The sequence below is a fragment of the Alexandromys fortis genome, unplaced genomic scaffold, assembly GCF_014885135.2.
Source record: "Alexandromys fortis isolate MF-2015 unplaced genomic scaffold, M_Fortis_MF-2015_v1.1 scaffold_11, whole genome shotgun sequence".
NCBI lineage: Eukaryota > Metazoa > Chordata > Mammalia > Rodentia > Cricetidae > Alexandromys > Alexandromys fortis.
Window position 1 is genome coordinate 11,770,301 of NW_026067912.1, and position 25,458 is coordinate 11,795,758.

The 25,458-nt window shown below is 43.5% G+C and overlaps 1 protein-coding gene across 1 annotated transcript in view; it reads left to right on the forward strand.

Annotated features, from left to right (window-relative positions):
• Positions 1-25,458, forward strand: part of Dock2 (dedicator of cytokinesis 2) — a 398,899-nt gene that overhangs the window by 97,605 nt on the left and 275,836 nt on the right. The window contains exons 23-25 of the mRNA XM_050138695.1: positions 5,451-5,559; positions 16,337-16,407; positions 21,783-21,889. Coding sequence (XP_049994652.1) covers positions 5,451-5,559; positions 16,337-16,407; positions 21,783-21,889 — 287 coding nt within the window. The remainder of the gene's footprint in view (positions 1-5,450; positions 5,560-16,336; positions 16,408-21,782; positions 21,890-25,458) is intronic.

The window sequence follows — 25,458 nt, forward strand, 5'->3', positions numbered from 1 at the left end:
CTAGGAAATGCTTAGTAAGTAGCAATTTCTTGTAGCCATAGTTATTTTGGAGTAAAGGAGATATTAATGCAGGCTGTTTAGTCAAAGAGAACTCTTAGACCATGCTTGAGCACTTGGAGGGCTCCTCTTAAAGGGAGAAGAATACAACTCAGTTCTGATGTACCAAGACATTATCCGCAGACTCACAATCAAGCACAAGATTGGTTTCCTCTGTGACCTATTATTTGTTTCTAACTTTCTCTTAATAGTCCAGGTCTGTTGCTGGAGACGAGACTCTTATGACACAAAATGCTTTAGTATCTGTCCCGGGGCTTCTATCCTGGTGGAGAAAGCAAGCATATAAGTGATCATGGAAGCTAAGCTCCCTGACAGGACCGTCTTAGGTGCTGTGTCGCTGGGAATGAATGGTGGATTGAATGTACATCAGTCAACACGGGGAATTCACTGTAAGGAAGTAGCCTCTCTTGAACATTCATTGAGTGCCTCGTGTCTATCTTGCGGCAAAAAAGTACCCTGCCCTTGTACGCAAGATAACACAATGATGTAGCGGCTCTCACTGTTTGGGTGACGTTTCCTGGCTCCATAGAAGATCACGGAATCATTTAAAATAGATTTATTTTCATTTAAAAAGCTTTCAATTAATTTAATCTTTTTCCTGGACTCCTGTGAAATGCGAGGTGTGTGTCTTGCCAAGAAAAATAATTAAAGCAAGAATGTGACAGGGTGAGGGGCAGGAACGGTGCTGGGCAGAGGACTAAACTTTCAGGTTCATTTCCGGTGTTGTCAAGGAGGGAAGGCGGTGGGACAGAGAGGCACTGGGGGGGGGGTAGCATAGGAGGAGTGGACACAAGGCACAGAGGAGCTACCAAGGAGAAGCCCAGCCCAGTGCCTGAGTTGTGCGGACACTGAGCAACAGCACTAGTATCTGCTCCTTCTCAGTGTACGGTGGTCAGTGATTGACATGGGGCTCTCTTCTGTGTTAGGTCTTTTTTCCCCATTAGTCTCCAGTGCAGTGCCTGCATGTGGTATACGCTCAGTGAGGGGCAGCTTTTATGGAGATGCTGACGTCTTCCCGTATAAGTCTCAGGAAGCCGAATACGATGGATCCAGAAGAGAAACGGGAGGCGTTGTAGTGATAGCTAGTATTGACCAGCTGCCGACCATGTTCTTGGCTGCTGGTGGTTTCACCTGTGGAGGAGCGTGGCGGGCGTGTCCTTTACCCTAACACCTGAAATCGCAAATGCTCCAACAATCCAACATTTTCTCAGTGTCAACCTAACTCCACAAGTAGAAAATTCCATACCAAGAGGCTTCACTTTTTGTACAGAATCATTTGAAGCGGTGTATAAAATTACCTTCACCTTTTGTGTTTAACGTATAGATGGGTTGTAAACAGCTTTCCCATCTAGAGGTGGATCATTCCTTAGATGCAGAGATGTCAGGAAACATTCTGAATTGGAAGCACCTCTTCCTCACCTCACCTTGGGCCAAGGGCAGACCATTTATATTTGGTTTTTGAACAACCTTAGGGAGCAGTATTTTACTAGTCAAGAAAACAGAGCCAGGGCCAATGCAACCACATCATAAGTGATGGAGCTGGGTTTGGGACCCCAGAAGTCTTGTCTAAGAATCTATATTCCCGCAGAGGGTTTGGAAGCTGTCGGGGAGCTGCCTATTGGAGACGGTTTAGCCAGGGCATCTAAAACTGGTTGAGGTATGGAAAGAAAGGGACCCTCTTCCTATGTCTTTTCCCAGACTAAGGCTGCTTTGTTGAGAGCCCCCTCCCCTGGGCTGCTGTTCAGGACTTGGCATCTGAGGCTTCCCGTGGAAGAGGTGGCGCCAGGCACTGTGCACACCATATGGGGCCATGTTGCATTTAATGAGTGCTCAGCTGTGCAGTGTCTCCCAGCATGCTGTGCTAGATACACAAACCCCGGCAGCCGCAGTGCTGGCTGCGGTTGCGCTGGTAACACCTGCACGCCCTGCCTCCCGGGCTGCTCTAGTTTTCCTTGTGGTCAGGGCCTCAGGGCCCTTCAATAATTTGTTCCCTGACAGACTCAGCTGGTTCCAGAAGCAATTGTCTAATGTTCTATGCCAGAAAAAAAAATAAATGTTTTCTTTACAAATCCAAGACATAGAGAAAGGACTAGAAATGAGGTAGAGGCTATGGTTAAGGCCTGTAAGCTAGATGAGGCTTTAGTTTTTCCCTTGGACTTCCCAGGGAACGCCCAGACACCTACCTGCCCCCCCACCCATGCAGTTAACTCTTCCATATAGTCTAAAATGCCTGTTTTTTTTTTCTTTGTCCCTAGTTACTTGGAATATTCTATTTACTTACTTATACTCAAATCAGAGCGTGCCAACATGAGCACACCTGTGTTCAGCAAGCAGCAATGATTGCCGGGGTTTAGTTAAGCACTTATTAAGTGACAGCTAAAATATTAAGCACCCCAAAATTCATTTTTTTGTCCTCTAAATAACTTGTTGGACTGGCTCAGAGGTTAAGAGCCCTGAGTGATTTTGTGGATAACCCAGGTTTAATTCCCAGCACCTACATGATGGCTCACAAAAGTCTGTAACTCCAGCTCCAGGAGGGCCAATGCCCTCCTCTGGCCTCCATGGGAACCAGGTACACAAGTGGTGCATGGGCATACAGGAAGGCAGAACACTCATATGCATAAAATAAAAACAAGCAAAACTATTTTAGAAAAAAAAAACTTTGCATGAGCGTTATATCTTCCATTTATTAACAAGGGGAGTAAGAGTCCAGAAAAGCAGGGTTTTTTTGTGGGGGGGCGGACAGGGAGGGAGTACATGAAGGAACATGACCACCGTAAAGTCATTTCCAGGAAGTAGATTCCTCTTTTCTTCTCAACTGTTGCAAGGTCACCCATCCCAGCTGTTGCCTGAATTGATGCGTATCACTCTCTATCCTCCGTGGAAGCCAGGCAGGCACAGTACCTATTTCTATCCCTGGCTTGAGTGTGGTACATAGACACTTAACTTAGACATATGTAAAAGAAGAAGACTGGATTCACACTGAGGCAGGGACCCAAGCCTATGCTTCGTGGGATTAACATCACCTGCCTTTCCCTTTCAGAGTCCCTTTTAGAGCATAGGAGAATGGTGCTGAGTCCTGGTTCAGTCTCTGTGTACCCCCTGTGATTTAGAGCAAAATGCATCTCCTGCAGGTAGAAACTAAAACCAGTGTCCTACAAAGGCAGTGATCAGGGGCAAATCCTCGGTTTCCTGTGCAAGTGTCTTGTCCTTCCCGCCTCGGTGAAAGAATATTTAGAAGACAGTGATTCTGAGTCACTTCCCCACTCTGGTCTCCTATCTCTTCATTGGTCCGGTTGGGGGCATGGACTAAAAGCTTACTAGACTTCCCAACAATTCTTGACTTTAAACCCATGCCCAGGGAGCTACAAGAAAAGCTGTACTCTGTGAAGGTCTGACTAGAGAGAAGTTGAGACAAAAGGAGCTGGGACCGGTCTATGCAAAGAAGGAAGTTTATCCTACAGGCAGTTGTACAGCATACAAAACTCAGATAGATTTAAGGAGATACAGTGCAATCGGGACCCAGGATGGTCCCCAGGATCTCTTCAGGGGAGATTGTAAGCATTCTAAACCCTTAAGTCCTACTGTTAGGATGGTTCAACAAAGCCCATTTAAGAACAGTTATTTTCATGTTATGTGTATGAGTATTCTGCCTGCATGTATGTTAGTATACCACATATGTGCAGTGTTACAGGGATCAGGAGAAGGCATCAGATCACCTGGAACTGAACTTTCAGATGAATTTGTCTTATTTTTTTTTCTTTAATTGTGATTGCTGGGAACTGAACCTAAGTCCTCTGCAAGAGCAGAAAGTGCTCTTAACCACACTGAGTTGACTCTCCAGCCCCAATAAGACCCATGATGATGATTTCCTTTTAAATAAAAATGCCAAATCCCACAGGTAGGGGGAAGAATTCTGATGTGACCTCTCGGTTATGGAGGGTAGAGGGAGGATGGGTAGGTCATCCAGCAGAGAAAACTGTGGCTGGACACCATCTTTGTGAGCAGAGCAGGTGGCTTCAGGAAGAGGGCCTGTTCAAAACCACTTCCATCACTCATCCAAATATACAGGGCAGGATGCCTTATTCATAGAGAAGACATCGGTGCAGAAATCCTGGGCAGCTAATCAGTAGGTTTCATGAGTCTGGGAGGGAGTGGACAAACTCAGTGCCACAAACCAGAAAGAGACACATTGATAGATTGATGCTTTCTATTAGCAAGGGAAAGAGTAAAAGATGGGCCAGTAGGGGAGGAAGTGAGGAAGAAAGACAGAGGGATGAAGACAGGAAAAGAGTGATGTCATTAAAATAAAAGGGGCAGAGGGGAGGACAGACAAGACCCAGACCCAGAGAGAGAGAGAGAGAGAGAGAGGCTGAAGATGGCAAGCTGAGGCAGAGAGCCAGAGGAAGGTAGAAAGAAGGTGAGATTAGGTGGAGATCTCACGGAGGAGACAGTAGTGAAGTGGCTGCGATTGGCTGGCCTGTTGGGGAAGGGGAGCAAACAAACCCGTTTAAGTGTGTCAGTGCTTTATCTCAGGAAAGCACCTTTACCAGAACAGGCTCAGGCTGGTTCCTGACGTGTGGGCTGTGACAGGAGAGGCACTCTTTATCTGAGCCGAGGACAAGAGTGCTCTTGTGTGCGCTTCACACTGGATGCCACAGATTAGCCTGTGGATATTGCATGCTTGCTGATAAAAAGCTTGTTTGGAGAAGCCGTGGGCTGAGCCGGGCTGTGGGAAGAGGCTCAGGCTCTGTGAGGGAATGGCTTCCAGGCATCAGCCCATGTTTATGTTAGGAGAGGACCCGAGTCCTTGGAAGGACAAACACCACTGTGCTCATAGAAGCTGATCTCCTTGGTTAGGTGAACGAGGGTATGTTTTGTAAATTATGTTTTCTTATCTTAACATTAGTTTTTACAATGACAACAAAGGATCTTTATAATCAGAGGAATGCAGTTTTGAAATAGGTAATAAGTATTCTTCTGAATTGAGGGGACAGGAGAGCATTGGCCATGACCCCAGGACAGGCTGTGCGAGTTCAAGTGACCAGCAGGTGGTGGCTAAGTACAAAGGACAGCACACTTGAAAATGTTTTTCCTTGGGGTTTCCAAAAGACTGAAAACCCAAGGTCTACATCTCAGATAGCGTTCCTTTCTTTGTAGATTTTCAAAGGAAAAAGAAGATGGAAGAGGGGCAGGTTTATAACATTCCGTGGGTCCAAAGGTGCCTGTTAGCATGGAGCACCTGAGGCTCCTCTCTGTCAGCTACAGCATCAGCTCCTCACTCTCCCCACAAGCCCTCATCTCCCACATTGGAAAGGAAGGTTGGAGCTGGTGCACACTTTCAGATGTCTGGCCAACTGGCTTGAGAATGACCCAGATGTGTCTTCTTACAGGCTTTATGAAGGCAAAGAACAGATGGAGTTTGAAGAATCTATGAGACGGCTCTTTGAATCCATCAACAACCTGATGAAAAGCCAGTATAAAACCACCATCCTTCTGCAGGTTGGTTCACGCGACAGAAAGATGCTTCCACGTTTGCCCTTGGCTACCCAATGTTGACCGCATGCTCAGAACTGTATGCTTTTGTCTGATGTCAGTTGAAGGGCTGAACCGGCAATGTGCTTTTAGGATTGTGAGGACCAGGGGCTCCGCTGATGGGAGGAAACTGATGTATCGCTTGTTTCCCATGGATGTGTCAGTATTTCCCTTTGAAATAATTCTGAAGCTTTTGCTATCTAGAGAGAAAGAAGCTAAACCTGGCTTCTTCCAATGGTGAGGCTGGAAGTGTGGCCGTCTTTTTCACTGGGGCACTGATAATCTGCTTTTAGTTCTCATCACTATCAGCTCAGGTATCCTCTTGGGATTAAAGAGTCTCCTCAATGGCTAAGGTAGAGGATGGGTCATCTAACAGAGGTTCCTGGTACTCACCCACACACTATACAAATCTGTTGACATCTTGAAAGCTCTCTCTGTGTTGGGGGAAAATTAGCAACTTGTGATTGAAGTTTCACAGCCTTAACTCCCAAGGACTGGAGCTGGGGTGGAGGTTGGCCTGATGTTTTCTGAATAGAGAAAACCCAAACACATTTTTCTGGATCAATGAGTTAATGCAGATTGCTTCTAAAACAAAACAAACAAAACCTCCATTATCCTTTTAGCTGCTAATTTGAATAGCCATGATGCCTGCCCAGGATTGCCTCATCTCTGGCTGGAATTATTAATAAAGGAGCATTCAGGGAGTAAGGAGATGATGAGACAGAGGTAACATCTGCCTGGGGGCATTGCTGCTGGTGCCTTGAGTACCAAACTTTGCCCATAAGACCATTAATAATTTTAGATGCCTAGGCAGTTTGGATGCTCACCTTACTAGACCTGGATGGAGGTGGGTGGTCCTTGGACTTCCCACAGGGCAGGGAACCCTGATTGCTCTTTGGGCTGACGAGGGAGGAGGACTTGATTTGGGGAGGGGAGGGAAAGGGGAGGCGGCGGTGGGGAAGAGACAGAAATCTTTAATAAATAAATAAATAAAAAAGAAGGAAAAAAAACTACTATGACAAAAAAGACAGCTGGAACAGGGGTAGCCTGAAATGAGGCGTGGGTGGGCCTGGATCCCACCTGGCCTGTATCATCCAGAGGCTGCACAGTGGTAGGAGGAGCGGGAGAGGTAGGGTAACCAGTGAGGGGCAAGGATGACCAGTTCCCATGAGAGAATCTTCAAGCAGAGATGAGCAGAGAGAGAAAGCTCTCTGGAGGACAGTAGAATGGAGCCGAGGCCCAGATGGGTAGAGGTGCCATGAAGACAGAGAAGGAGGCCATCCTAGAGCTATTTTGCCCAGTTTTTACACCCAATTCCCTGTGATGAACTCCAGGTATTTTTGGGGGGAGAAAAGAAAAGAGTAGGGTAGGGAAAGAGGAAGAAAAAAGAAATGACATAGGGAGCGGAGAGCAGGGAGTGAGCATTTATCTATCAGGAGCCTGGGTTTTAAGGGGAATGTTCTTTATGGATTGTATGGACTATTTATTATGTCGATCATGCAACTTCTCAGCCTCTGATTCTTCATATAGAACACTGCACTCTTTGAGGAGGTTGCAAGAAACAATCTCTGCAAAAGAACAGATTATAAAATGCCGTACAACCGTGTGAAACTAATGCGATTGCTACGGTTTGTGCATAAGTCATTTGAGTCCAGTTCTTATTGTCTGCAAACTGTTAGAAAAGCCTCACTCTTCCTGATTATGCTGGTTTCTTCTCGAGACTTCTACCCCTGCACCATGCAAATGGGGCTTTATCTCGTTTTAAAATTTGCTCCAATGACCAAATTTAGCTTCAGGGATTTGCATAAAGTCAAAGGTACTTTCCTGCTATTTATATGGCTCCTGAAAAGTTATCAGGAGGGATTTAGAGTCATCTCAAATATTAAGAGCAGTGCCATGGGAAGACAATGTAAGCCTGTTTTACGGAGTGAGGAATGGGCTAAACACAGGCGGGAGGTCAAGATCATGCTGGCAAACCCTACACAAGGAATCTTCTACAGTCTATGGCCTTCACAGTATGAGGGTGTGCTGTGACATTGATGCTGAGAAGCCTTAGTGGGAAGTCAGTCTTCCACACATGGCCGTGTTCCCTTCAGTGTTAAGCATATCGCCTCGTTTTCTAGGCCTCGATTTTTCCTTTTGTAAAATAAGAAGTCAAACCGCACTGCGAGGATTTTTTGTAGGGTTCAAGGAAGTAATCTGTGGAAAACACGAAATGCAGGCTTGTTACATCCTCTAGCAATTAAATTAATTTAGCAAATAATTGTTAGTCATTGTGCTGGCTAGTTTTGGTCACCTTGACATAGAGCTATCTAGGCATAGGGAATCTCAGTTGAGGATTGCTTCTCTCCTACAGGCCCACAGGCAAGTCTGTATGAGAATACTCATCATTTCATTTCTGCTCCAAACTGAACACTTGCCCCTAGGTAGCCGCTTAGGGCGGAATCCCTTGTTCAAGATTGCCTTAGTTATAAGTGAAGAGGGTCTAGTTCAAATCTTGGCTTTGTCCATTGTGAGTGTTGGGGCCTAAGCAAGTTATTTTCTGTTCTGAAGGCTCCTCTGGCTTTGTGAGGTATTTTCTGTGGTTTTCTTTATTCTTTGTTGGCATGGCAACAACTCACCCAGAACCATGACGTGAAAGCCAGTTGTTCAGAATAGAAAAAAAAAAAAAAAAGAAAAAAGAAAAACAAAGCAACTGCCTTCCAGGGCTTGAGTACCTAATATATGGCTGGTGTGGAGCTCGGCTCTTCACGTACGGTGTTATTAATCTAATCAGAAATCTGCAGGGAACCATGGTCCCCAGTGTTCACAGAGGCTTATAAATTAATAAGTTCGCCCCAAATTAGACCTGCCCAAAGTGGTAGGCGGGTGAGCTAGTATTTAATGCCATCAAGGCCTTCTGACTCTGAAGTCAATGTTCTTCTCTGTACCACGGGAGTGATTTGGGCCAAAGTCTTCTGAGCGATTTTTATTAATAGGTCACGTGTTCAGAAGTCTTGGTGTACACAAGCTGTGTCTTAAGGGTTGATGACACTGAGGGCAGATTGACAGGCTCACCAGTCCATACTCATAATCTACATGTAGCTGCACCAAGCTAAGGGGACATGGTGATAATTGAGCAGGCAATTGTCACCTTTTCCTCTCCATTCATGATACTGCATAATACCCATTGTGATGGTACCAGCAGAATGAAGTGAATAGCTGGTTTTCAATGCCATGCTCCCTTGCATGTCTTTCTGGCATTCATGCTGACAGCTGTTGGAGTGCCCAGAAAGGTGGGGGTGTTCACCAGCAGCTGGCAACAGTAAACGTTCAGACACCTATTGGTGGAATGAACGGCATGGTAAAAACAGGCTCCTGTCTTCCTTTTGTGTTTGGTCTGTTTCTTTTGTGTTTTATCACTTGTTACATGCCATGTTATTAAGTAGAAACTTTACAGATATTGTTAGTTCCTTTGATCTTTGCAACAACACATTGTAACGTAAATATTCTGTCTCGGTTTTGAAGATGCGGAAAGGGAGACTCGGAGAGGCTGAGTAACTTAACCACAGCCATGAGAGAGACTTGTTTTCGGGTTTGAATGAAAGCTGCAGCAAAGCCGAGTTTGATTTCTCAGTCACCACCAATGGTAGGGTAGACTAGCTCCGTTAAGGATCCAAATCTTTTGACAAAAGGCAGATGAGAGCTACACAAGAGAAAGACGGTCAGATGTCCAGTCATGAAGGCAAGCTGCTTTAGAATAGCTTGATTTTCCCTTTTATTTGGTATAAAATTCCTAAATGTTCAAACTAACAGGCCAATAATCACCCATTTTTTAAGATGTGGCTGACAGATTACATCCTGGATTCCCAGAGCAAGGGGGATGAGATTCTGTATTTAAAAAAACAAACAAACAAACAAACAAAAAACAGGAATTTTTCTTTGGATCTTCAGGTGATTATTTAAAATTTGTCCTGTTTCTTCAACCACATGTTTCATGCTTGGGGTAATATGTGAAAATGACTGATTTTGTGGCAGGTAGTTGTGAAAATTTGTCCCAATCAAAAAGCTGGAGTGAAAGCTGGGCGGTGGTGGAGCACGCTTTTAATCCCAGCACTCGGGAGGCAGAGGCAGGCAGATCTCTGTGAGTTTGAGGCCAGCCTGGTCTACAAGAGCTAGTTCCAGGATAGGTTCCAAAGCTACAGAGAAACCCTGTCTTGGAAAATAAAAAAGAACAAAACAAACAAAACAAAAAACCCCAAACAAACAAAACAGCTGTGGTTTTGTTTGTTTTGTAAATGTGATCTTCATGTCAACACTAAACTGTTAGGCAATTGTATTTCTCTTCATTTTGCTTGTCAGGTAATGGGAGCACGGAATAGACTTCTGTTGAACTTGAAGGCAGACAGCCTACCTGGTTGCTTCTACTTCTCCTCCCCCTCCCCACCATGCTCAGGATCAAATCTTGGTCTTGCCCATAGTAGGCAAGGAATCTATCTCTGGGCTACATCATTAGCCTATACCCTGCTACTTTAAGCATGGAGTCCTATTGCTTCCTGCCATTCTTGGGGGCCAACGTGATACTGAGTTGTAGAAAAGATGGAAAAACTCATGTTCAAGAGTTCTCTGGTCTTCTCAGTGTCTAAACCATGAAATATATTCTGTTTATAAATGGACACTGTTTTTTGGAGGTTATTCGGTGATGACCAGGAGCCTCGGCTCTAATTGTATACAGCCTGGGTTCACAGCCAAGGACTGCAGCAATGAGTAAACCTTGAGGCTGCGATGCATCTGCTTTCCCCCAAGACAGTTCAGTATCTCCAAGGAAGCGGCCTTCATGCGGCCATGCTGTGGTGAATTCCTGTGACACTGTATCTCCTATTTCCATGGACCTCGACTGTCTGTCTTCTGGCTAAACCTTTAAAAGGATTGAAACTTGGCAGAGAGGGACTAGTGTTTGCTTGAAACATCTGTAGTAACAGGATGAGAATGATGTCAAGCTTTGTTTTGTGATTGTGTATTCCTCATACACATGCCTAGAAATAATGCCTTATCTGTTGGTAGCAATGGTAGCCACTTGGGGTGGGGGTAGAATTAATATATACCTGGAAACACTCAACATAGAAGCCCCTCAGAGTTTGGAGATCAGTTGTTTGGTACTGTTTCTACTCATTCCTCCCTGGCCAAGGTGGTTGATCAGTTCTAGGTCATAGCTATCTAGACCAGTGGTTCTGAACCTGTGGGTCTTGACTCCTTTTGGGGTTACAAATCAAATATCCCACATATCAGATATTTACATTACGATTCGTAAGAGTAGCAAAGTTACAGTTATGAAATAGCAACAAAAAATAATTTTATGGTTGGGAGTCGCTACAACATGAGAAACTGTATTAGAGGGTCTCAGCATTAGGAAGGTTGAGAACCACTGATCTAGATAGTACCGAATTCCAGCATCTTCCTATGTCTTGAGACAGACAAGTATTGTGTTGGGGCTGGGTACAGGTCTCTTCTCAAGGGTTGTATCTTGCCTTTGGCAGAGGAAGGAAGAAAATTCAATTGTTTCCATGAGATTACTTACTGATCTGGTTAAAGTTTTCCTGATGTCCATTCTTTTGACTATATATATATGTGATGAGGAGGGTCCTTGACTTAATGAATGTCAGTAAAACTGTACTTCTGTTCAAAATAGAAAATGGACAAAATACATAGTAGTTTTAATCCATTTCTTTCCCAAATCACCCTTCTACACCCTACAGAAATGCCCTAATTTGCCAAGACAGAGGCCTTTCATTCAGCTTGAAGGGCAATAGGAGAGCCTGCTGGTTAAGAGTCAGCTGGGCTGTCTGGGACACATCCTGGCTTGTCACTATGACTTCCGTCAATTTTTTTTAACAGCTATGTACCACAATTTCCTCACTGGTAAAATGGGATGACAGTATTCTTCTGATCAGAATAGTTATTAAAATTAAACAAGATATTTCGTGTAAGGTATGTGGTACATAGGAACTTTCCAGTAATGGTTCCTACTTGGAAACCCTATAAATAATTCTATTACATGAGTACATCGGTACCATACTATGTGTGCATGTATATTTAAAATAATGTGGCAAGATAGGAACATATACTACAGAATGGAAGTAAAAACTCTTCAATAACGTTTGATGTGTAACAGTAGATGTAAGGGCAGCAGCAGTAAGTTACAGTTAAGCTGTGCCATACCTGGGTGGCTAGCCTATCCACAAAGCCAGTCTCTGTCCAGTTTCCAGGCCTCAGACACGCAACAGGTAGAGGTCTCCAATAAATGATGTGACTGGCCTGTTTCTTTCTAGGAGTTGTTGGAGGTAGTCAGCTGCTGTAGTCAGCTCAGATATTTCAAAGGAAGACTATAGACAGGGCTCTTGTGATTAGTGCTAGGTTGGACAGTAGCTGTCTTAGTTAGGGTTTCTATTACTGTGAAAAGACACCATGAACACGGACGGTAACTCTTATAAAGTAAAACATTTAATTGAGTTGGTGGCTTACAGTTTCAAAAGTTTAGTTCATTATCATCATGGAAGGGAGCATGGCAGCATGCAGGCAAACATGGCGATGACTTCATCTTGATCAGAAGGCAATAGGAGTTAACTGGAACCCTGGGTGGTATCTTGAGCTTAGCTGAAACCTCAAAGCCCACCTCCACAGTGACACAGTTCCTCTGATAAGACCACACCTACTCCAACAAGGCCACACCTCCCGTTAGTGCCACTCCCTTTGGGGGCCATTTTCTTTTAAACCATCACAGTAGCTTTGGCCAATTTCTCAAGTAGGCTCTTCTCACCAGACAAGAGAACTGCATGCTTTCCTTTTCTCAGTGGGGATGTCTGGACCAGATAAGCTTTCCTACCTTCCCACTGTGTTAAAAAGCATCCTCTGAATCAGAGGCGGCAGCAACACGACTTGTTTGAATTTCTTACTAGCCCAGAGTTGGGAGATCAGGAGGTGGGCTCCTTTGGATAAGCCTTGCTATTCCTGAGAGAGCTCCTGTGTAGAGAAGTGTGGGTTGATGTCAACTCCCAGAGATGCAGACGCTGTTGAATGACTTCACAGATCTGAAAGGAGGCCTATCTCCCCAAAGCCAGAGCCCTACCATAGACACTCTCATCCTGGCTTTCCTCAACTTGCTGAGAGTTTTGTGTCTTAACCATGATAAGGCACATTGTATTGCAACTAGTCACTGGAGAATGGGAGATCTGGAGATCTGGTTGACCTTAGCAGGGCGGGTGTGCTGAGCATCATAACGATGTGCTTTAAATGACATCATCCTCCTTTACCCCACCTGATGATGTAGACACTTGGGCATGTGAAATGGACCCAATCTAATATAGGGGCCAGCTGGGGAGATGGGATCTATAGCCAGTCTCTGTGGTTCTGTGTTCTTTGATAATAATAGTGAAAAAAAAAAAAAAGGAGCTGTTTTCTTGATGTGTTTAGACAACTGTTTCTTGGGTTATAGTTTGAGGGTCTCTTTATACTTTGAGAGAATATGACCTACAGACAGGTCCTATTTGCTAACACAGCATCATAACAACTGAGTAAGAGCAGCTCATCACTTCCAGCCCACTGTGTGATCCCCATCACACCTACCTCTTGGATGCTGGGTCCTTCCTGATCAAGATGGTCCTTGACCAACTAGGTTGTAATGTCCCGTGTACCTGTGACTGCCTAGACATATGTCATGATAATTCAGAGCACATTAAAGCCGTAGAAAGCTCTATAGTTGTTGAAAACAACAGCAAAAATCTCCCCAGTTTATAATTGTCTTCACCACTATTACTTGAAATGGCTTGATTACAAACTTCCCATTTCTCTCGAACACCTAACACCATCTTGTTGGGTATGAGTGCCCATGAAGGCATAGATTAAAACATTGGCTGCTGCTTCTTATGATCTAGAGTTGAAAGAGTGATTTCTAGACTACAGATTTAATAAATTTAGAGAATAGCATCTAACACATACATGACAGCAAGCAAATTTAGAATATCTCTGTGCAATAAAAGATATGATAAACAAAGCTAAAATATACTCATCAGACACCAGGGAAAGCCGGAGAAAACTCCGGCAAAATGTATTACTGTAAAAAAGGCTAATGTTGATGCATAGAGAATTCTGTAATCAAGAAAAAGGATCACCTGAACGAATAGGAGGAAAGAGATGAGCAAGAAGGTTAGTTAATGCAGGTATTTATTAAATATGGAAAAGATGGCTGACAGTGCTGGTATCCAAAGACTTTTAAAATTACAGTGTCGAGCTGTTCATCACATTGCGAAGATTGCACATTCAGTGTTAGCAAGGACTTGGGGAAATAGAGAAGCAGTAAAGAGAAATTGCTTTCTGCCTCTTTCAAGATCATTTAGCAAGTTCTAAAATTTATATGCATATGAAGTTTGATGCAATAATTTGTCTTAAAGCAATCTGTTCTATAGGAATCCTTATAGGGTTGTGTACAGTTTTTCAAATATTAACTGTCTCCTTAGTGTGTTTTTTATAATTAGGAAAATGGAAATAACCTAGTCCACGATCATGGTGACGTGAAGGAAGCATGTGTACCCATTGGGCTTTGTGAATGGGGGTCAGAAATTAAGAGAATGTGCTCCAAGAGACGCTAAGAATCTAGTAGAAAGAATATATATATATATATATACACACATGCATACATACACACATGTATGTATATGTGTTCATATGTGTTCAAGAAGAGCAGAAGGAAACTCACTGTGATGTTAACTGTTTTCTTCTGGGGCACAGAGACTGGAGCTAAGATGAAGATGGGGATTTGAGAGGCAATTTTCACCCTTATTTTGTGTGATTTTCTTTTACAACTAAAATGTAGTGCCGACTTTTAGAAATTATAATCAGGGAGAAAAAGAAGCAGGGCTGGAGTGGGGCTGTTGTGTAAGGTGGCTATGGCATTCAGAGGTCACAGGAGTGCCTCTCGGAGTAGATGCCTGAATCCAAACCCTGACTCCATAGTAACCTTGCAGTAAGTTGCTGAATCTTGTTGCAATCAGGTTTCCTTGTTGAAAACCCCATAACCCCTGTAGGGCTGTGATTAAGATGATAATATATTTGCAGTGTTCAGCACAGTATTTGCCCCAATATAAATTTTCAGAAAAGTCAGTCATTTTTTAAGAAACTCATTTGCATATATCTAGGGGTAAGTTTTTTAAATCATATTTTTATTTGTGTGTGCTTGTGTGCAAGTGTGTGCACATACCTTGGTTCAAGTGTGAACCTCAGAGGACAACTTGTGGATGTCGGTTCTCACTTTACACTGTATAGACCCAGGGAGTGGAACACAGGCCAACGGGCATGGCGGTGTACCTACTCAACCACTCTTCCCATCCCAAGATATTCTTGAAGAAAGTAATCATCGCTATGTTTATTCTAGAGTGATTGCAGAAGGTTGACATATTTTGGCATCATAAAGAACACAGAGGAAGTAAAAACACACCCTTCCACAAGCCCCTTAGTCATTATGCTCCTTCTATATGACCTATGGCTCCTGCTGAAATTGTAGATTGCCCACTGCTAAGCAAACTGTATTTTTTTCCAGGGGATGGAAAATGGTTCATACCAATGGATAAAGAAAAGAAATCCATCTTCCTGTCCAGTTTTCTTAGTCCAGCCACTGGGTCAAAACATACTATTATTAACATGTGAAGTGTTTTCTGTCCACTATAGTGACTACAGAGAGAAAATACACATAACTCCATTCAAACCACCCTAGCTACCAGCAAATCAGTTCAAGCACAGCACCTTGTAAGAGAGGTATCCATTAAGCACCCCAAATATGCTTTATGCCCTGCTTTGATGCCTCACATAATACAGAAATCAACACAGTAAAGATGTCTTTGTTCAAAGTTACATGGCTAAGAAGGTGTGGAACCAGAATCCAATCAGAGAGTCAAGGTGCTTCCAACATTTTACTCATGTTTCTGCATTTTTACGTTGTGATTTCCCTGTGCGTGTGTGTGTGTGTGTGTGTGTGTTTACATGTGTGTGCATGTGCAAGAGCACTTGTGGAGGTCATGTGTTGACATCAGTGGCTTCCTCTTTTGTCCTTCACCTTATTTTTGTGACAGGGTTAATTCTAGTTAGCTTTAACTGTGGGCCTGACACACTGAGAGTCAGTGGGGAAGGGAAGTCTTGATTGAGGAATTGCCCAGATCAGATCGGTCTGTGGGTGGGCTTGATTGTTAACTTACATAACAGTAGGGCCCAGTCCACTGTTGGCAGTACCATTCCCTGGGTGGGTGGTCCTGGACTATGTAAGAGAGCCAGCTAACCGTGAGTCTGCCAGTGAGCCAACAAGCCTCGTCTATCTGTGGCTTCTGCTTCAATGGTGTACCACAACTGGCATGGTGAAATAACCCCCCTAAGTCATTACTGACCAGTATTTTATCACTAGAACAGAGGATCTCCATGAAAGTCAGAGTTCACTGGTAGATTAGACATTGGGGGCTCTGGCATCTCCTGGTTTCCAGGTTCTCAGAGAACTAAGCCTTTCGCATGGATGTTGGGGACCTGAACTTGGCTCCTTATATTTGTGTAGGAACTTGTTTACTAGATAGGCCATCCTCCTGGCCTGTGAGTTCTCTTGTGTGCACAAAGGAGTCTGGGATGCAGGGTCATTCTCTGATCTGCCTCGTGTCACAAAGTGTCTCGCTCAGCAGCACAGAGGTGTGGGATGTGGACATCACTCGTGTTTATTTCATGTTCCACCCAGGTGGCGGCTCTGAAATACATCCCGTCTGTCCTTCACGATGTGGAAACAGTCTTTGATGCCAAGTTGCTCAGGTGAGAGCTTCTGATGTTCCCTCCCCAGCTCTGCAGTCACACCAGGGATTGAAAAGAAAAGCAGGGCCTTCTATGCAAACTCTCAGCTTCAGATCTAGGCAGGAACACTGCGGGAGCCTTGCTCAGGGGCCTTAGGGTGAGAGGTTTCGGTTTCATTACGCCAGGCTTCGATGATAACCAGTATGTAATGAAAGCATCCTCCTTCTCTGAAGATAAAGAATGCGAATTGACTGTGCAGGTTTGTTTCAGGCAGAACACTCCACAGCACATGGTCCTATGGGTTGTTTGCTTTAGGTCCCAACATTTGCCTGGTAAATCCAATAACTGCAAAAAGGGAAAGAGATCGTGGAGACTAGCTTCATTCTGTTCTCTCCTTTTTAGCTCCATCCATGTCGTGGGTGAACAATTGATTTTTAATGAGATTATGCTGTGGGAATGGGGCATCTGAGACTGATCTATAGCTGTTACTTTCTCTTAAATCCACCAAAATTCTCAGACAGGATAACAGATGATACAACACAAACAAAACACCTTCTACATGGGAGCATGTTCAGATATAGAAACATTCTTGCATGTCCTTCCTGCAGTTTACTGCTGTTATTGCAACAAATGTTGGAGCCTGAGAAATTAGCATAGGTGCTGTTCTTTGAACTGCATTCAGGCCCCAGCTAGGACAGGTTCAGTAGCTTTTTGTTTGGTTGTTTGCTTGCTGGGATTTTTTTTATCATTTTTTTTTCTTTTCCCTTTCTATGCAATGCAGCTCCTCATTCTTAGGCTTTAAGTGTTAATCTACCCGGGGAAACTGCCTCTGCCTATTAGAAATAAATGAAACTCCTCCCACTCCCTGCTTTCTTCTTCTACCCCTTGCCACGATTGTCTGAAACTCTCTGCATGCATCACACCTATTGCATTTGTATTGATTCATTTGTTTGATGTTATATACTGACCTTAATTAGACTGTGTCATGGCAACCGTCACCAAGTCTGGCTCATTATATTCCACTTTTCTGCATACTCCCACTGCACACTATGTAAATTTTTACTGATGTTAGGGGAGAGTGATTACCGTGAGTAGATAAGAGCTATAGTTGGGGGAGGTGATGTTAAATTTCTGGTGGGAAAAAGATATCTCCTTTCTGGTGCCCTGCGCTGGTTCCAACCCCACAACCTTTTCATAGCCTTCTGAAAAATACTAAGGACCCCCTTTTGATTTTGAGATTTACTATAAAGGGTTGCTAGGTATCAGACATTTTTAAATAAGGTGGTTTAGCAATGTAGTCCGTTGGTTGAAGTACTTCTCGTAAAAATGATACAATTAAAAAAAAGGGCATCTGTTACCCCCTAGAGCCTTGGCACAAACTGCCCCTAGAGAGGTGAGTGTCTGAGTTCCCAGTTGGAGTTCCCTGCTCTCTAGGCCCTAGCCCTGGAAGGCACATCCCATGCCCAACCCCCACCCACCAAACACCAGAGACTCTGGAGCATCCTCCCCTCGTGTGTAACCATTCTCCCACTGTATCTGTGACCACTGGAGTCTTGGCCCAGAATGACCCCTCTGCCTGCACCTGGGAGAAGAATGACCACCTAAAGCACAGGTCCCAACTCATCCAAATGGAGGAAGAGGAACCCCCTGAAGCCCGGGCCCCACCCAGACCCACTGGAGGAAAAGCTAGGCAGATAACAGCATAAGAACACACTCAAGTGTAAGAACACACTCAACAACATAAAGAGCAATATGGCACCACCAGAATCTAGTGGTCCTACAACAGGAAGACCTGAACGTCCTAACCCAGGAGAAGCAGAAGAAATAGACCTTAAATATAACTTTATGAAGATGATAGAAACCCTTAAAGAGGAAAAGAAAAATTTCCTAAAAGAAATGGAGGAAAAGACGACAACTTGGGTGAAATCAATAAATCTTTTAAAGAAAGCCAAGATTAGACACACCTATCCACAAATCCAGTCTTATAGAAAGTACTAGAACAAACCAACTCCAACCCAAGGAAGTTAGCTGCACACACAAAAACACAGGTAACAGATAATTTCACACCTCACACCAACGAACCACAAAAAAGGGAAACACACAAACACTACCACTGAAAAATAACAGGAGTAAAGAATCACAGGTCATTAATATCTCTTAAAGGCAATGGACTCCATTCACCTATAAAAAGACACAGGTAACAGATACAGAAACAGGATCCATCCATCTGCTGCATACAAGAAAAACACCTCAACCTCAGAAACAGACATTATCTCAGAGTAAAAGGTTGGGAAAAGATTTTCTAATCAAATGAACCGAGAAACAAGAAGGTATCTAACAAAATAGACTTCAAAATAAAATCAATCAAAAGAGATAGAGGACACTTCATATTCATCACAGGAAAAATCCATCGAAATGAAGTCTCCATTCTGAACCCTTATGCTCCAAATAGAAGGATACTCACATCTGTAAAAGTAACATTACTAAAGCTTAAATTCACATCAAACCCCACACACTAATAGTAGGAAGTATCAACACCCCAGTCTTACCAATGGACAGGTCTGCCAGACAGAATCTTAACAGAAATAAGAACTAACAGATGCCATGACTCAAATGGACTTAACAGACATCTATAGAAAATTTCACCCAAACACAACATAATATACCTTCTTCTCAACATCTCATGAAACCTTTTCTAAAATTGACCACACACACAGTCACAAAGCAAAACTCAACAGATAACCAAAGAATTGGAAAAAAAAAAAAAAACCTGTATCTTATTGGATCACCATGGCTTAAGGCTAGAATTCGACAACAACACTAATTGCAGAAAGCCTACAAACTCATGAAAATTGAACAATGTTCAACCGACTCACCCGTGGGTCAAAAAGAAATAAAAAAATTCAAGACTTCCTAGAATTCAACAAAAATGAATGCACAACAGACCCAAACCTATGGGACACTGTGAAAGCAGTGCTAAGAGGCAAGTTCACAGCACTAAGTGCCTACATAAAGAAAGTGGAGGAATCTCACACTAGTGATTTACAACACACCTGAAAACTCTAGAGCAAAAAGAAAACAGACACACCCAGGAGGAGTAGATGACAGAAAATAATCAAATTGAGGGATTGAAATGAATAAGATAGAAACAAAGAACAATACAAAAAAAAATCAGTGGAACAAAGAGCTGGTTCTTCGAGAAAAAAAAAAAAACAAAAAACAAAAACAAGATAGACAAACCCTTATCCAAACTAACCAGAAGGAAGAGAGATAATATCCAAATTCACACAATTAGAAATGAAAACAGATAAAAACAGAACATGGGGAAATACAAAAAATCATTAGGTCATGCTTTGAAAACCTATACTCCACAAAATTAGAAAAATCTAAAAGAAATGGACAATTTTTTAGATAGGTACCACATACCAAAACTAAATCAAGACCCAATAGACAATTTAGATAGACCTATAACTCCTAAGGATGTAGAAGCAGTCATCAAAAGTCTCCCAACAAAAAAAGTCCAGGGCCAGATGGTTTCAGTGCTGAAGTCTACCAGAACTTCAAAGAAGAGCTAGTACCTATACTCCTGAAATTGTTTTACACAATAGAAACAGAAGAAATGTTACCAAACTTTTTTTTTTACCAGACTACAGTTACCCTGATACCCAAATCACACAAAGACTCAACTAAGAAAGAAAATTACAGACCAATCTACCTCATGAACATTGATGCAAAAATGCTAAATAAAATACAATCCAAGAACACATCAAAAAATCATCAGCCATAATCAAGTCAGCTTTATTCCAGAGATCAGGAATGGTTCAACATATGAAAATCTATTAATGTAATCAACCATATAAATAAACTGAAAGAAAAAAAACATATGATCATCTCACTAGATGCTAATAAAGTCTGACAAAATCCAACACCCCTTCAAGATGTCTTGGAGAGTGAGTGAGGTAACCCAGACACAAAGACAAAAATAGTATTTACTCATAAGTGGATATTAGACATAAAGTAAAGGATAATGAGACTATAAAATCCACAACCCCAGAGAAGCTAGGTAACAAGGAGAACCCTAAGAGAGACATACATGGATCCCTCTGGGAAGAAGAATTAGACAAGAACTCCTGAGAAAACTGGGAAGGGGTGAAGGGAGGGCTTAAGGGTTGAAGAACATGAGAGAACAGGATGGTTGCAATGGGGGAAGGACAGAGAGGGAGAGCAAGGAAAGAGATATCTTACTTAATTCAGGGAGCCATTACAGGGCTAGCGAGAAACATGGCACCAGGGAATTTCTCAGAAATTCATAAAAATGACCCCAACCAAGACCCTAAGCAATAGTGGACAGGGTGATTGAAATGGCCTTTCTCTGTAATCAGATTGATGACTACCTTAAATGTCATCATAGAACCTTCATCCAGCAACTGATAAGAACAGATGCAGAGATCCACAGCTAAGAACTGGACCGAGCTTCTGGAACCAGTTCAAGAGAGGGAGGAGCAATAATATGAGCAAAGGGGTCAAGACCATGATAGTGATGCCCACAGAAACAGCTGACCTGAGCTAATGAGAGCTCACTGACTTTGGACTGATAGTGAGGGAGCCTGCATAGGATCAAACTAGGCCCATTGAATGTGGGTGACAGTTGTGTGGCTTGAGCAGTCTGTGGGGCCAGGATTTATCCCTAGTGCTTGAACTAGCATTTTGAAGGTCATTATTTTTGGAGGGATACCTTGCTCAGCCTGTATATAGAGGGGAGAGGACCTTGGTCCTGTCTCAAAGCTCAAAGACTTTGTAAAACAAACAAAAAATCAGAACCTGGTTTTCAATGCTTGTTTCTTTGCTGCCTTACTGGTGTGACCTTGGGAAAGTTAGTAGACCTTTCTAACCTTAGTTCTCCACACTTAATCAGCCTGATATAGTGTCCTCCCCAGTAATCTCAGCACACATGCTAAAATAGAAGAATCATGGGTTCAGAGCCAGCCTTTACTACATGAAGAGAACCTGCCTCAACCCCACTCCCCCAAGTAATAAATAGGTAAAATATAAATATTGGGATACCTTTTCCTAAGATCATGGTGTTAGAAGGTTCATGACACAGGGTAAATGTTTGTGTAAAACACACATCTGCTACACAGTAAGGCTCAGAGCTAATGGTGTTGTTTTCAGATTTTCACATCTGTTTGGGTGATATTACTATTCAATGCTAACATCAGCATGTTCACTGAAGGTTCACTGTCCACCTGGCGCTCTGCCAGGATTTGGAAGTGTAAGGAAGGCTCAGTGATGCCAATTCTGGCCCTAGGGCACTAACCGCCCAAGTTGGAACCTCAGTGACATGAGGTGTGTGGCTTGGGTCTAATCTCTGCCAATCCTATTTTTCGTGTCCCCAGCCAGCTCCTGTATGAGTTCTACACCTGTATCCCCCCCGTGAAGCTGCAGAAACAGAAGGTGCAGTCAATGAACGAGATCGTACAGAGCAACCTCTTCAAAAAGCAAGGTGAGCATGCGGCCTCCTCTCCTGCTGGGTGGGCTCTCTCTGGGAAGCTGGGGCTGGAAAGCCAAACTGTCGGGCACTAAGGCACTGTAGTCCCTCTTTGCTAGCGGGCTTCTTCCTCCACGAGTGTAAAAAGCAGCGAACAGTTTAGATATTAGAATCTGCATTGATTTTTAAGAAAGCTTAAGCCGTGTTGCTCATTTTTCTTGAGACAATTTAATGAGTTGAGAAGTCTGGCATTAACCGCCTGGTGCCAGTTTTCCCTGTGTCGTCTGTTACTGCTGTCTTTTACTCGGAGGGAGGTGGGCAAAGTCTCTTTAAATAGAAAGAACCTTTAGCTGAGCAGTTCTCCAGATCTTGAGTGTGTCAGAATAAACTGGAGAGCTTGTTGAAATGCAAATTTCCGGGCCCATCTCGGTGAGCCTGATTAAGTAGGAATTAGCAGCATTTTTGAGCTTTTAGAAGAAGTGCAAATTATCCTTGAATAGGTAAGGCATCTACACAATCAAATCTGAAGCATGAAAGGTGTCACATAAAAAAAAAAAAAAGGGTCCTTCAGACCCTGGACAGTTCCTTCTTGGAGGGGGTGCTTCCAGCTTCCAGCTTCTTGTGTTTGCTCCTGGGGTGTAGAATGGAATCCATTTGCATATACACACTCTCTCTCCCCTTTACTGTATCTCTCAAATGACTGTGTTTTCATGTAACTGCCCTTTGCCTTTTTCTTTAATGAAAATTTGGGGAGATCAAGGAAGAAGAGAAGATTTAGGCAAAGTTGCGGTCATTGATTCTGTTCCACCATGTTATCTAACAGGCACTGTGAAAGGACGGGGACTCCCTTGTTTTGTAGCTGGTGACTCAGGCAGTCCTCCCAGAGATGACAGCGTGAGGGTTAGATGCTCACTCTCCTCCCCCATGTCTTCTGCAGCAACATTTCTGGGTCACACTAAACCAATCATACATTCTGCTTCACATAAATGCTTTGTCTATCCAGAAACCCCGCATTTCTTCTTTCTTCATTCTGTGAAGAAAAATAACAACAAACAATAAAAACAAAACCTTTAGAGGTCATCATTGTCTTCTGTGCCCTAAGACCAGCCCTTTCTGGTTTTTCAAGTCCTCTGTCCATACACTGATGTCAATTCTAAAACCAGAAGTGAACCATGAAAGAGACAGGAGGCCTTCGAATATGGGGGGGGGGGGGATCAGATGTTACCCAACTGGAATTTATTCAGGGAACAAAGCTTGAAAGTTTATGCAAATGATCTCATAATCACAGGACTATTCAGGAACCACTTCACTGTAAACTTGATTTCCTCCCCAGTGTCTGGCTAACAAGGTACATGCACAATCGTTCTTCCAACGGCCTGCCTGGAGTTGCGGGAAGGTTAGAAGAAAGCATGTTCCCATGTGTCGGTCGCTTCCTGACATTTAGACAGATGTATGGCCAGAGTAAAACAAGACACATATCGCTTATGCAGTGAAGGGAGATGGGGGTCTCATGGTTGTGTCTCATCTGTCACTGGCTTTTCAAAACATGGGTGTCTCCCTTTGAAAAGCCAGTGACAGATGAGACACAACTATTTTCAAAGGGAGACCCCCATGTTTTGAAAAGTTCCACCTCCATATCCAAATGTGTCGGTTGTCCTTGCTCTGAAGGTTTTGAGATATGCCTAACCCTGCCTGTCCTTGCAGATCCTAGCAGGACTTTAGCGGGGGGTATCACTGTGGAGAGAACGTGAATCCAGGCTGACAGACATGGCAAGAATGGTACTTACTCTTCATAGATAACTCTGCAGGGGCACTTCAGAGTGGACTACTTGGCTTTCCTGCCCGTTCAGAGCTTCCATCACTGTCTGGGGCCTTCTCAGCACAGAGCACAGGCGGAGTGCCAGCAACTGCGGCATCAGTTGCAGCAGCCTTGTGGAGGGAGGCTAGTTTCTTTACGGGAGCCTCATCTCCCAGGCCAGGTAGGGACCCCTAAGGGTTCACAGAATCACAAGGCAGCCTAGATATCTGCTGCTCACCTATCCTGCAGTGTGTGTAAGGTTTAAATTCAGTCAAAATGCTCGGATTAATGCCAAGTGTCAAGGGGCTAGCCCTGGAGCCGCATACAGTTATACAAGACTTACTTTCAAAATCCAAGTGTCCTTTGCCGGCTCCATTTTCTGGAGTATGCAAAGAATGGTTAATCCATCCATCCTCAGCTCACGAATGAAAACAGTGGGTTCTTACACCAAGTCTTCCAGCAATACTTCTCCCTGGATGCATTGGCTAAGTGGACCCTATTAGCAAAGGAAGTCAGGAGGGAAGCTTTGCCTCCCAGGCGTCTCATGTTCTCAAGTTCAAAATGAATCAAGGGTGAATTCATGGGGGCTTCTTGGGGTCCATTGCTCTTTGCTGAGCGTCTTTCTTTCAAGCCCTAAATAAGGTGAGTTTTATTCTCTGCCATTTGAGCTGTAATGAAATCCCCGTTATTCACCCTGTGGAGTGTCCTATGCCTTGGGGATGTGATTTGCTTTGAGCTTCACTCATTTGACTGCCAGATGTGCAAACTCGCCTGAAGTATTGTCAGCGGCATTAGCTTGTACCTGCCGTCAGGAGCATTTGTATGGCCACCAAGCTGAGGAGTTGAAAGGTTTTAAATCCTTTTGCTGAGATTTGACACATTTTGTTATTGGGTCCTGCAGAGGACTGAGAGATTGCAGGGTGGACAGCGGCGGCTCGTGGGTCACACTTAGACCACAGTTTCATTCTGGCTCACTCAATCAGCTGTGTGACTATGGGTGCTTTTCTTAACCTTTCTGGTCCTCCATAAGCTTATCTGTCAACTGGGAATAATAAAAATAATATCTATCTCAAAACTCGGTCTTGTAAGGAAGGTATTGACGCGGGCAAGCCTTTTAAAGGACTCGGTGCAGGGTCAGACTAAGCAGGGTTAGAGTTGTGGGTATCATTCCTTCTTTTGGCATTATCCCAACTTCTGCCCTGACTTTCTTGCCTCACATCATGTAGCCACATAGTTTAGGACACTTGGGACACTTGACAGCCGTTCTCTTGGAGGTTCACTACAGAGGACTCTGCCCCTTTAAGAACATACATCAATTTTGCAAAATAAGCTTCATTGTGGCATTTTCATACATGAATATAACATGCTTGGATCATATTCAGATCCCTTACTGCCCTTTATTGTCACTTAAGATTCCTTTAAAGAACACACATAAGACCCCCTCTACTGTGTTCTATGCAGAATGAATGAATCTCCATTAGCCTCAATTTACTTGACTACATCTTTGAGTAACTCACTTAATTTTAGTGAACTTTAGAAATTTTAATCTCCTCATCTGTACAGCAGGACTGCTCTCCCAGGTCCTACTGAGCTGTTCTATAGACGAGGTAGCATCATAAGGCTTGTCATTCTGGGCATGAGGAAGGTGGAGTCCCATAGCTATGGCCACTGTGCATGACTGTCTTCCTATTAGTGCTATACTGCAGCAGGAGGACCCAGGATCCTGATTTGCCTTTTCTTCTACACAAGTTCTGACTCGCCTGAGGGTGTGAGGGGAAGAGAAGTG